The sequence below is a fragment of the Neodiprion pinetum genome, chromosome 7 (genome assembly GCF_021155775.2).
Source record: "Neodiprion pinetum isolate iyNeoPine1 chromosome 7, iyNeoPine1.2, whole genome shotgun sequence".
NCBI lineage: Eukaryota > Metazoa > Arthropoda > Insecta > Hymenoptera > Diprionidae > Neodiprion > Neodiprion pinetum.
Window position 1 is genome coordinate 9627320 of NC_060238.1, and position 14154 is coordinate 9641473.

Sequence of the window (14154 nt, forward strand, 5' to 3'; positions counted from 1 at the left end):
TCGTAAGGGGGAGCGTTCGCATTCGCGAACTGCGTTCAGACGTCGCGAAGAAAGTCGAGTTCGGATGCGTTTAGAGAACCGCCAGGCGATCCCCGTGGGGACCGGTGCCATTAAAAATAACGGCTGGAGATGCGAATAGCGCGTCGAGTCACATTCTCTTTTGTTTAAGTATTGAATTATTGTTTATCAGTAAAGTGGCGATTAGCGCCCGTAGGCTTAACGAATTTTCTAGATTTAGCAACGATCGCGTTTAGCGCGTCGATTACGATTTCAGTTTAGTTTGACCTAGTGGTTTATTGTTAAGTGGCGATTAGCGCCGCAGATAGTAGAGGACGGTCGCGGCTAGCGCATCGAGTCAAATTCTGTCTTTAGTTCGAGTTATTGTTTATTTTTCAGACAACACGAGTAGGCATAAGAAGTCGTTTAGATTTAGTCACGTTTGCTTTCTTCCTTTCTATTATATTATTTTTTTGGGTTAGTTAAGCTAAGTATTTGAGTACGACTTGCGAATAGCGTGTTTTCAATTATTTTTTTTTGTTTTAAAAAATTTTGAGTCGCAATGGGTGACGTTTGAATAATTATTTTCTTTTTGTATATTTTTTTTTGTATTATCATTGGCCGAGAATATCTTAGTGGATTCTATCATTGCTGTGTAAAATAACGTGTTGGTGTTGCGTACCTCGCCCTCTGCCGTTACCTAAAAATTACCCCTCCCCTCTCCGCGGTACTGAGCTATCGAGCATATCGTCGCTGCATAGCGCATTAACGATTTCGAGGCGTGTTAATCACGCCAGGCGCCCAACAAAACTTCGCGAGATTGTTTTTAGGTCCAGGATACCGCGTGGACGCCGATTCATTATGCACGCGGTAAGTTCTCGGTCATTTGCTTCGAGTGACCGAGGTGCAGGAAAAATCCACGTCACAACGTTTACTGTCTGAAAAAAAGAATAAGATTTATCAAGAACAACCTACATATACCTCAGAACTATATTAGGTTCATAATAAACAAAACTCGAAATTCCATAAGTGCAGGTTTTTCATCGATATTTAATCAGTGGGCCCGAAAACTCCCGAGTAAAAACTTTTATGGATATTCTCGAAGATTTAAAATTCGGTGTCCGCCAGCTTGAATCCATTTTGAATTTAAAAAATCTTAGTTCAGATTCGTAATCAGCGAGCCCAAAAACCCAGTTTCACTAAATTTCAAGTTATTTTCTTATATAGATTCTTCAAAGATGAATTTTTCAGAAAAAAACATAATTTTTTTAGTTTGTTTATTTAAAAATCTTATATCCTAAACAATGATGCTAATTAGACTGTATTTTTATGTTCGCTCATTACTAAAGTAACTGAAAAGTGCAAAAAAACGGATCCGATTAAGTAAAAAAGTAAATAAATTCGAAACATTCAAGAAAATCGAGATGGGAACGTGGGTTCCCGCCATGCTTCAAAAGGTTAAGTAATAGAAATGCATAGAACAATAAAATAAGGTTCGATGCAAAAATGATTTTTCACCTAGTAGAATTTCATATAAGTCAGATTAATATGATTTCGATTTGATTGAAAATCAACTGTCAAACAAACTTGGAAGCGTAACCAATTAATTGTGTGGTGTAAATTTCATATTTTTTGTTTTCTCATTTCTTTTCTTGCATGAACATGCAATACTTTGTTACTAAAACCTTGAAAATCACTGAATCTTTTCTGTTCGATCAAATATCACGTTACTCAAAACTTACTTCTTTACTTGCAACAACTTGTATGACGTGCTCGAGTCGATTTTGACGTCGACGTCCTATATATTTCCAAGTATGGAAGTCCACATATCTTGAACGCGAAAAAGGGCTTATCAGCCCCATTTTATGCATAATTCTCAACAAAAATACTTCAATGCATTTTCATTTTATGGAGTAATAAAGAAATGTCATAAATTTTACTAATTTACAATTGCTATTTTTTAGAATTCAAGTCATTTTTTAGTTTTTACTACAACTACTACAACTCTAGTTCTCTGTCAACTGAAAATGCCTTGAAGTTTTTTTGTTCAGAATTGTAGATAGAATGAGATTATTAAGCTTTTTTCTTGTTCAAGATACGTAGACCTTGATATTTAAGAGATATACAATACGTCAATGTTAGAATCGATCAGAGCACCACGTTGTGTATTGGTAAAATCAATTAAATAGCCAAAAAACAACAGCGGAATGATATCCCGCGTCTGCAATGCAGCAACCAGGTAAACCTCCATGTCTGAAAACGGCGTATTCGGAAACAGTGATGGAGTCAAATTGTGCATCTGTAATACATCAACGAGGTGAAACCTTGCATCTATACGATCGGAGAATAAATTAAGAAGTCCAGAACCCTACATGTTGTAAAACATAATTAACGGAGGGAACACGACTACGGTGCAATAGCCGCAGCAACGATCAAGGCAAGTCTGAATCTACTCACTGCACACCAGGGAGCACGTTTTCGGAGAAGCTCGGACGACAAACCAAAAAACTGGCGTCTTAATTTTCGCTGTTACGGAGTCAAATTCGGCGTCGGCATGGCATCAAATATGAAGCAATAGAACTTGAAATCTTCACCGGTCATAGTTTGATATTTGTACAAGATTAGTACTTGTCCTTGTCTGGTTACCGTCCGCCTTACCCGAGAACTACTTGTAAAAACCCTTTCGTTGTTGATGATTATTTAAACAATAATCCTAAGAAGGACGAACACCACGGATTAAAATGTATATACGAGAAAATTAATGGTTATTTTCTGATGAAGACCTACATATCCATGATTCTTTAATACATAAAAACCCATAGACAAAAACAGAGACTATCTGATTCAAATGATACTAACTCCCAACTTCTTTTGCCATCACGCAGCTCTTTTAAATTTTTCATATAATAAATCAACAACTTTGTTATTTTTTCAGGATAAAAACATCCACCGGCATGGTGTTTTTACGAGCGGATCGCTCACGAAAACTCGCGAACGTTACAAGATGTATATTAGAATTAAAGTGCAGCTCACAAGGAAAGTCTTTCCGCTGACATCCTTCGATTTTGATGAAATTTATATATGTTATTCTACATCAAAATCTAAGAGACACGTATTTCTTTTATCGGCGGAAAAACGTTTCTAGGGGGTGAAATTATCCTTTGAAGTTAAGACCTCCGATGGGTACTTGTCAAGTTTCACCTATTTTCACCTGAGATAATCGAATGCACCCAAATGGATAATTAGCTTAATAATGAACGATGAAAAATGCAACTGGTTTCATATCGGGGGATTGCATGGGAAAAAAGTTATAGGGGTTGAAATTCATAAAATCGTTATAACAAAAAAACTATTGCACCTAGCTCGATGGATTCAATTGCACTTTGAAGAGCGAAAAAAACTAATACATATGGGTTTTTGCGTTTTTCTCGCAAATCAAGTTAAGGGGGTGAACTACCCCTATGTATGTTTACATTTTAGGCAGTAATTCTTTTTTTTTATTCCTTCTCCTACTGATATGTTTTTTTTTTAATTTACCACTACCGTATCACGTATATAGCATTTAATGAACGGTTTTATCTAGGAGCCAACTTATTTATAGATCGATCTTTCGTTGAAAAAGTATTTATATCTGACTTATCGATAATTCTGACTGATTTATATTTGGCAATGAGATAACATAAGCATACGATAAGCGCTTACACATATTCGCTTCGCTAGATAAGACCAAGTTTTGGGACGACGCACAGAAAAACTGCGTAGTCAAGTAAAAAAAAGAGAGCGTACAATATGCTTGTATCTTTTATTGATAATATGTCAACAGTTTAACAAGATAATCACTATAGCAATAAATAGAAGCGAATGTATAATCATATGCTCTATTAGCCGTATAAGTACTGCAGTAATGATAGTCATTGAAAAAGTGTTTAAAACATAACAACTTTTTACACCAGGAACAGCGAACAAGAGAAACATTTTCACATCCTGGAACTTCACAGTGTGAGTTGCAGGAATCTCAAGATGCAAAGTGTACAGGATTTTCAAAATTCGCTGGTTTTTCTTCTATGTAACCACTTTTGTACCAAGAATATTTGAAAAGATCGATATAACGTGGTGACGACAGTTGGTTATGAACAAGTGACTGAAGCTTTATGATATTGTTTCTCAAATGCAAATCAATATCATAATTCATTAAAAGACAATTATCAGAAAAATGTCTAACAAAATTTTTCAATACTTGGAATCCAAAAATATTGAAGGGCTGGATTTTTCCGGTAGTTCCTTTAGGTATAATCATTACTTTGACATCTCTATTTGAAGGTTTCACATCAAGTACAACTTGGGGACAGTGTCCAGTCCAAGAATCGATCAGTAATAAAGATTTTGAAACAACTTTCGGGAAAAATGCATGCTGCAACCAAATTTTAAAATGATCTGAAAATAGAAAATCCTATTATTTTTTCATTCGAAAACATGTCTATACAAAAACAGTGGGTGTAATTTATACCTGGAGTAAGCTTCTAAGATTTGGATACTTCTATGTACACATTATCTGGTCTGAAAAGCGTTTTCTTCGCTATTGGACCAATCTTGCCAGTTGGTTCTTTTAAAACCAAAAATAGAGCAGCTTGCCGTTAGCTGATATAGTCGGCTGAATAGTGTAACTGTGGCTCGTAGAAGAGACTGATTGTATAAGACATTGTACTTGCTCTTCTCCTTCGACTGCTAAAGTTCTTCCGGAATGCATTTGTAGTTGGAAGCCGCTCTGATCTGCGTTAAATGTATTTGACAATCCGTACGTTCTAATATTTTGCTTTACGTCATAGACAAATTTTTGAATTTGTTGTTCCAAGACTTTTCCATCTTCAATTGTTTTGGATATAATGAATTTATTAATTTTTCTCGATACAATACGATGAGCTGCTTTGAATGAGTTTATCCACGTATGAGATGCTTTGAAACGAAAATCAGTATGCCCCAATTCTTTTTGAGCCTGTAAGGCCCATTTTTTCAAATCAGAATCGTGCACTATTAAACCAGCATCCACAGCAGCATCGAAATTTTCGAAAGTGTGGCCACAAATTCGTGCTAAATTTTCTTTGTATATCCCCCCCTTGTTCAAATTGTGGGCCCACCGGTGCAACTATCGTATAGATTGCACTTTGTTTTACTTTTGTTTAACACTGCCCAAACCCAAATTTCCTTTCTTTCCGCTGCGCCAATACTCAACGGCCCTTAATTTGTACTCGTAGGATAAGTCTTCGTTATCACGAGTGCATGTATCAAGCGAAAGTTCTGGTTCATACAGGGCGTTTGCCCATTCTTTATCTTCAACAATTTCCATTTCCCAATCCTTAAACGGTTCTTCGAAATGCAAAGAATTTTCTTCTACCATTTCAAAACCACTGTATTCGTTCATTGCACTCAACAAAATATTTTCAAAGTTTTCTTTCAACTGTATTTCATCGTTATTTACTGGCGAATCCGGTAAACACATGACTTCAAAAGTTGCGAGAAGCATTCTAATAACGTTCAAAGGATTTACCTTCATTTTGATTAATATTTGCAATTTCGTTTTAAATAGTCTCGAATTGTAAGTCACTTCTTTCGTCGTGTAAAAGAAAAATAGCCGACTGTGGTGAATATATTCCGCGATCGCAGTTTTATCACTGCTTCTACGTCGTATTTCAAATCTAATTATGGGAGCGAATCACAGACTGAACAGAGGTGACTCCCAGATAACACTTTCAAGTAGGGGGGGGGGGGTTCGATAACTATGAAAATATGTCAGTATTTACTAAATTTTTGTGAAAAATATAAGGAATAGATATTTTTAAAATTCGTGTTGTGGTATATTCAATATTAACTAATAAAAAAAATTGTTACCCGTAAAAGTTATTCAATCTGTCATTTTTGGCGGCAAAAATAAATAAGTGAATTCTTTTGAACCGTAAATATGATTCGTATGAATACCGTAAAAAGTTACAAAAAATAAAAAATTGATAAAGTGGTAGAATTTTCAGCGGAAAAATTTGATTTTTTCCAATTTTCCTTGCTCAATTAGGTAAAATCCATTGTTTAAATAAATTTTAAATAGAACGTTTTAACTATAACTAGAAGAGTCTCAAATTGTCTTCAAATAAAAAACAAACCATTAAGATTGGATGCATACTTTTGGTCCTATCACTTTCACCAATTATGAAAATGTAATTTCGAAAAAAATCCGTCCATCGTTTGATACGTAGATGTTGAGAATTTAGAGAAAAAACGTATCACTAAAAGAAGAAATGAGAAAAAAAAAGAATTAGTACCGTTTTATTGAGATTAAAGGTAAACATACATAGGGGTAGTTCACCCACTTAACTTGATTTGCGAGAAAAACGCGAAAACCCATATGTATTATTTTCTTTCGCGCTTCAAAGTGCAATTGAATCCATCAAGCTAGGTGCAATAGTTTTTTTGTTATAACGATTTTATGAATTTCAACCCCTATAACTTTTTTCCCATGCAATCCCCCGATATGAAACCAGTTGCATTTTTCATCGTTCATTATTAAGCTAATTATCCATTTGGGTGCATTCGATTGTCTCAGGTGAAAATAGGTGAAACCTGAAAAGTACCCTTCGAAGGTCTCAACTTCAAAGGATAATTTCACCCCCTAGAAACGTTTTTCCGCCGATAAAAAAAATACGTGTCTCTTAGATTTTGATGCAGAATAACATGTATAAATTTCATCAAAATCGACGGGTGTCAGCGGAAAGACTTTCCTGTCAGTACACTACTTGAGTCTGAATTAAAACTGCCTGTACGATCATGAAATTGTGAAATGACATCAATTTTTTACGATAGTAAATCTATAGCGGTTAATTTTAACAGTTTTGGTAACGTGAAAAATTAACGATAGCTCCGGAAATCAAACCTGGTATCTAATGATAAGGTAAGGATGTTCTGTTCAGGTTTTAGTTTGATAAGACTGTGTAAATCGCAAAGCGTATGGACCTAAGTTATGACAAGTATGTTCTAATTTGGTCAGCTTTCATTTCGTTATAAGCATAATGAAAGTAATGAACGTTAGCAAGTATCCCAGGTTATCGTAATTAGAAACTATTTTACTAACCTTCTGGTATAAGCATTTATATTCTTGACAGCATGAGATGCAACTATTCAGGTCCTTGATAGTTCTTATGGTTTTACCTTCGAACAATTCTTCGAAGTCTACATACTGTTTACACTTGAGTATAATCTCGTTGCTTAATGCCCGATACAAATTGGCCAATTTTTCTTTCGTTCGAAGGTAGGAAGAGTTCAACCAAATCACTCTGCAGAGGTTGATAATCTTTGGAATGTGAGCAAGAATGCATTCTGGCGATCGACACTTCTGAAGTTCTTCAGATGGCTTCAACAAAATTTGCAAGAACTCGATATTGGATCTGGCTTGGTTGATTCTGTACTCAATCTCTTCGCTGAGGGAAACAAATTGTCGCACATACGTGGATTGAGTGATATTCAGAATATTGATTATTTTTTTCATAACCGGATTTTGAAGTTGGAAATTCAAGCTGCCTAGATTTTCGTCTGTAAAATTGAAGGACATGAGGATTAGACTTATATTGTGATAACACAGCTTGCTATTCGGTTGAAATAATACTTAATAATATCTTGAATACAACTAAACTTACAGCGATAAACCCAAAATTCGTACTCATCACGTGGGCACAATAGTTCACGAGGTGTCGTCTGATCTTGATCACCTAATGACGTCTTGATTTGTCTAGTCCACCCTATCACCACTTGTTCTAATCGCTTAACTACTTCTCTTTCAGCAGCAGCCTCTTCTGTCGCGAGATCGTGTCCTTCACGGGGAATGTACATGACAGTTAATCCCAACAACTTATACCTCAGATCCGTAAGCAAAGTCAGAAAATCATGCAACTTGGTGCAAAAGTCACTCTTGACGCCTTACAAAGATTAAGGAGAGAATAGGTAAGGATCGATAATTAGAATTTATTTTATTTGGTGTTTTTCTACAAAATAGAGTTTTAGGGTCATTTAATGGGTCCTACGTACTTCAATACAGTCCAAAGTTTTTTATGATTAAAATTCAGATTATTCATGTATTTAACACGCAGACAAGAAAGTCAAAATTTCAACCCAAATTAGTCACATCTCAGTCGAATCGCATAACGGTCACTGCAGGAAAAATTTGCTGCAGCTACAAAAAAAAACAGACATTCTGTTTCAACAATGAGTTCGAAAAATTTTAACAAATATCTCGATTTAGTTTAAGGATCGCAGAAAAAGCTCTCGGTTCTCCGAACCAAAACTACGACGACTAAGGGACTCTACGAGGACTTTGAAAAAGATGTGGGGTGAAATTCACCCCCAGTGATCAATTTGAGTTAAACGAATAAAAATCCAAATAGGTAAACTTACTAATGATCAAATCTTCAAGTGTTTATAGAAAATTCTGAAGCGCATATAATACTTAATGCTCTTTTACCGGAGAAGAGTATTCTGTGTTTATTTATGCATGACGAACGTATATATAATGAAGGCCTGGCGCTACTTCAAAAACGCCTCAGCGACAATTAAAATTGTTCTACTAGCCAGCGAAATCAGAAACTCCATAAGGCTACCGTATCCGCATGTCCGTTGAAGCTAAATTAAGTCAACCGTACTTCTATTTATCAAGGCATATTGAGTCACCCGTATTATTTTCGTTCGTCAAGGCGAGTTGGACCACCGGGATTTCTGTTTATGACGGCGCATTGAGCCAACCGCATCATCACGTATCAAATCTCGTGAAGCCGACAAATTGGATCTGCCATCTAGAATTTCCGAAATCTGATTTCAGATTCATAATCAGCGACCCCCATAAACCCCTGGGTAGAATTTTATGTACAGACTTGATAAAATTTTAACTTTTCATTCACCATATTGAATACACCATTTCGAATTTTACAAATCCGATTTCAGATTCAGATTTAGCGACCTTAAAAAGTTCTGGTTACTCACTTTAGTTGGAATCAAACTTTTTTTTTGAATTCGCGTCCGCCATATTGGATCCGCCATTTCGAATTTTGAAAATCTGAGTTCAGAATTGGATTCAACGCATTGAAATACATAAGAAACGTACTTGATTTAGTTGTAGAAATTTTTTCGTTTGCATAATTGCAATTTTTTCACGATTTCTAGCCATTTTTAGCGTTTTTTTTAGATTCAACGCATCGAAATACATAATCCTAGATGGGTCTCGTCAAATGTACAAACCACTTTTTTTTATGTGCCGGTGTAATTAATGATTCATTCACATAGTTATTTAAAAGATAAAAAAAATGGTGAAATTTTTGGAGGGGGTCCGTCGTGCCCAGAGATTTTTTTGTTTTTAAATAATGAATGAGTTTGTTCGAGACGTATCACAACAACTTGTACCCGGTGCTCAAGAACCACAAAAAATAATTAGTGGTATTAGACCACCTAGTCTGTCGTGCCCCAATCTCCGCTACATATGCAAAGTCTTTTTCACTTCACATATTTGCAATATTCGTCTTTGGCTTGTTACACACGCTCTTACAGTCGGCATAAAAAGACCTACCTTGCCTCTTTGGTACACAATCTACTAGGCTCTGTTTTTGTAAATCGTAGACCTTATTCGACTGGTTGTGTAAAAACAGACGTATTTCGGCGGGATATCTGTACAAACTTATTTCGTTGAGTGGCTAGAACAGACATATCTCGAAAGACGCTACAGTAAGTCTAAACAAAGCTCTATACATATCTTGTAGAGTCGATTGAGATACGTCCATTCTATCCGTCTGTCAAAATGCGTCTGTTCCAAATTTCTCAGCGGTATACATCGGCTCTAGATGATGCACCAAAATACGTTTGTTTTCATAGGACTCGTCGATTATCGATCGTAATGTCGTTTCATAATTATTTCACCGGCATATACCTTAATTTCATCAAAAACGGAATCGTACACTACTCAAAGACATGAACAACGTTTTGTTTATGTTACATTGGTTTTATTCATGTTTGAATTCTTTTTCAGATTTTTGCAAAACTTAAATATGTCCTACGAGAACGCTATTTCTTATTCTACCTTAATATATTTACTTGCATTTGATAAATGGTGGCATATTCACTGGCCCCAATAAAAAATTGTTTCTTTTTCGCAATTTTTGTGTAGGGCTCTAGTCTTTACCATCTCAATCAGCATGCCAATTTGTCATACATCATCGGTTATAACAAACTGTATGGAAATCGAATAGCATCCCGACTAAAATCACGGAATATTATTTCAGAACTTAACATGGGTTGTTTTTAATATCAACAGTACTTGGGCACATCGCAAACGATATGCAATCTTTTTTTCAGCAGGTTAGTAACCAGAACTTGTATATTCATCATTCGCAGCCTGTTCAGAAACGCGGAAGAATTCGTTATTTAAATACAAATTGACGTGACTATGAAAGCCGTTTGACTTGACGCTAACAGTATGCCGATGGTTGTCCGAAAAGAATTTTGATTCGAATCTTATTTCAAAACACGTATACTGACAAAAATATACGCATCATACTGCCCTTTGAAAGGGATATTGTGTAAAATTACTACTCCCTCGTGTGTTTTGTTTTCAGGCTTTTCGAGTTTGTGTATTTTTGCAATATCTTGATACTTTTCAGCATTCACCTGACTCAACAGAATTACTTTTTTTCCTTTAGCATTGCAACCCTTTTGTCACAGAATACTGCTCTAATCTATCACTTAACATTTCCTAATCATTGTTGGAGATATCACAATCCAAATTTACACCATGCTCCATTATGCTCATATAAAGATCGACGTTTGAATTTTTTTGCTTAACTGTTCCCAATGTTGTTTTGGTCACTATATCTGCTATGAGTATTAAATTTAGCTACCCAAGATTGATCTTTTCTCTGAAAGGCTCGCGAGAATTCTTGCGCAAAGAGTTAATGTTTTTTTTTTATTTTACCATATTCAATTCGATCCTACTAAGATGTTGCAGTTATTCTTTTCTAAAATTGTGAATCCACGCAATTTCTTTCATTTCGCTAAACATACTTATATGTACTTTATATAATTTCATCTTCATTGTCTAACAAATTACGTGCTATAGCATCGATAGTGATCATAGCATTCTTATCCCACATATTCTACAGTCAGGTTTCTCATCCACGCTCTAGCTTTGTCAAATGAGTTATTACCCAGACCTTTTATTGGTAATAATTACAAAATGTGATATCTTGCATGAGTGATTAATTCTCAAAAACATTAAAACTGACAGACGAGTGGAATTAAAAATTGGAAAAGTACGTAGTTACTCATTGGACTCTAGTATTAGTAAATAGCCATATAAATAGTAGATTCTCAACTGATAAACTTAGGTGAAACGTGTCTTGTGTACAGGTGTGGCACAATAAACGTATTTTGACAGATGTATCTGAGACTGGAATCGAGAAGAGATTAGGTAGGTGCGTATCAGGTGATCTACAGTTGAGACTCATCTTGTGCGGTACAATAGTCGACTGTTGAGATAGTACTATTCGTGTCCTTATTAATAGTCAGTGAAACTCGTATCCCTTAAGTTCCAAGCAGAGGAAAATCTCGTGTCAGTTAATTGTGCGGTGACTTAAGATGTCATTATGTGTTGTTTTTTTTCTATTTCCTTTGCTTTCTCCTAGTTCGAGCAAAATTTCAGGTAGGTTTTGTACAGAAGTGGTGTTTAAAAAGGTATGCTAATGATGGAGTTGTAACAAATACATGATGTTTATGGTCTGTTTGATGTGTGGGATCGGTACCATCGGTACGACATGTATGATGGAAATCACACGTCGCCACGTGTCTAATTGCAACACCGGTATGTGCAAGATACGATGAACTTATTCGAATAGCAGGTAGTAGTCGAATTTATGAAGTACTGTAAATTTTTGGAGCATGCTGCGACGCACTTTATTTTTCCACAAATTGAATCTGCGCTAAGATCTAATTCAATATGATGTTTACTTACTGCACCAGTTCAGATACAATTACTTTTTTTGCTATTTCATGTGACTGCGTCGTTTCAGGTAAGCCAGTACATATCAGCATCTTTGAACATGCATAGCTCTATTTTTTAATACATTTTATTCTCCCGATCGTACGTGGCGATCTTGAATATGCGTTAAATGCGAGTGCATTTAATGTTGTTGAAATTTTAACGCAAATGCAATCGCAGGCTTAAGCGCAATCGCAACATAACGCATCTGAACTATTGTTATTCGCATTAGCTCAGATTTATTTTTATTAACTAGTAGGGATGGTGTTCCATTCATTTACATCGTTGTTGGCGGAAAGAATATTTTTAGATATTTTGTAAATGATTTGTCTTAAGTAGTGAAGTAGGGAGAGTTCGGAATACAAATCTCCACTTTACCGACACAACCCGGCCGTAAAACTTTGTCCAAGAGTAGAGGTTGGTGAAGGAAGGTGGGAGTTGTCCTCACCCCGACCGACATTATCAACCATCAGAAAAAAATCATCCGTTCTGTGCTTCACGTTACCATCATTTTTGACGAAATTATCTATATTATTGCTACTTTTTGACCTGCGTCGCTAAAAAATCAGGTGTTCTACGTTGATCATATAGTGATATGCATTACCATCATCAGCGAACGTCACCAATACGTATCGAGCAAAATCGAGACGCAGACGTGAACTCACGTACTCGCGCACTTCGGCAAGAGTCAGCTTCTAGAAGGTTCTTCGACCATAAGTCAACATTGACAAGGGTCTTCCATCCCTAGCGAGGGAAGTTAGATGAGCAACGAGCAACTCTTAGAAGTTGGGAAGGTAAACAATTCTTGGAATCATCAGACAAGTTGCGACACAACGTTGAAAGGCTACATTGTAAGGCTACGTTGAGAAGCACGCATCGATCGCCAAACATCGAAGGTTCTCGATCCATACCTGCATCGATGGTGAATTAGCAGAGAACAAACTGACCGTCTGACAAGCAGTGATATGATGTCGAGCGGCCTGCGTCAATCAGCAATACGTTAAATTCTATAAGGTTGTTACTTGAATCTGGGAAAATAGATTCTAAGAATAATGGTTAATACTAAGGAAGATGATTTCGTTCAGAAAACTCGAGATTACAGTTTACATAGATCCGTATTCAATTTTTGCAGTGAAGGGTATACCAAGTTCGCCTAATCAACAACTTCCACTTTTTCACGTAAAATGCTCCCCAACCAATTCTATTTTTCTGATCCCTTTACGTAAACTTTCGAAGTCTTACGTAGTGCTTTACATCTAAAAGCGAACCTAAGGTTTGTGAATGGTACATCGCGACTGCTCTAAGATAGTTTTTTTGGGGAACTGGACTGCGTATTTAGACTTTAACACAAGTGGATAGCTTGGTTCTTGTGGCGCCGATTCCGCCCCCCTGGTCTAAACCCCTACCACTTTCTGTTCTCCCGAACGCTCCGATTGATATTCAATACAGAGGCAATGCTAGAAGACAAATAGGCGCACAAACAGGTTGATTTCTCGTGCGCTGGCGATCCATGGCTCGCTGGCGCAAAACTTTTTCTCACTTTTTTCCCCTTCTTGTTGAGCGCCAGGTTGGATCTGGATTTTCTTACATAACCCCGAACTGAATTAAAATAGTCTCTCCTGATAGCTGCTGCCGGTGACCCGAGGGCCGTGTGTTCGTGTCTGAAGTACCGATACTGTCCGAGGCGGCGGCGATAATTTTAAGAGGGTGCAAGGAGGGACAGGAAAGAACAAATAAACCTCAGAATGATATATGCAATACTAGTAGCTTATAACCTTTTAAGTCGATGTCAGCATTAATAATCCGCGGGTTGTGCCTCACTAGAAGTCTTATTCTCCCAGATAGTCGACGCGCTTACACAGTACGACGCGCACTCGATGGTACTTGACTGGATCGTATTGTAAAAGATACGCAGTAACCGCACGGTAATATCTGACTAACTGTTCAGTCTGCCGGGTAAGAGGTGGCTTACCGGACGTCCCCTTCCCGGCCCCCTCCTCTTTCAGAGGTACGTGGCTTAAATATTCTTTGAAATCCGCGCTTTCGCGTTACAAGATATACGTATGCTAAATACACGAGCCTGGGTCTAACTAATATCTCTT

General features: G+C 36.7%; 1 protein-coding gene across 1 annotated transcript in view; it reads right to left on the reverse strand.

Annotated features, from left to right (window-relative positions):
- The window catches only part of kl-2 (dynein heavy chain 2, axonemal kl-2), a 1019064-nt gene that overhangs the window by 965492 nt on the left and 39418 nt on the right, over positions 1 to 14154 (reverse strand). Inside the window, exons 3-4 of the mRNA XM_069137782.1 lie at positions 7677 to 7955; positions 7115 to 7572 (exon numbers count right to left, since the gene is read on the reverse strand). Of these exons, the coding sequence (XP_068993883.1) occupies positions 7115 to 7572; positions 7677 to 7955 (737 nt within the window). The remainder of the gene's footprint in view (positions 1 to 7114; positions 7573 to 7676; positions 7956 to 14154) is intronic.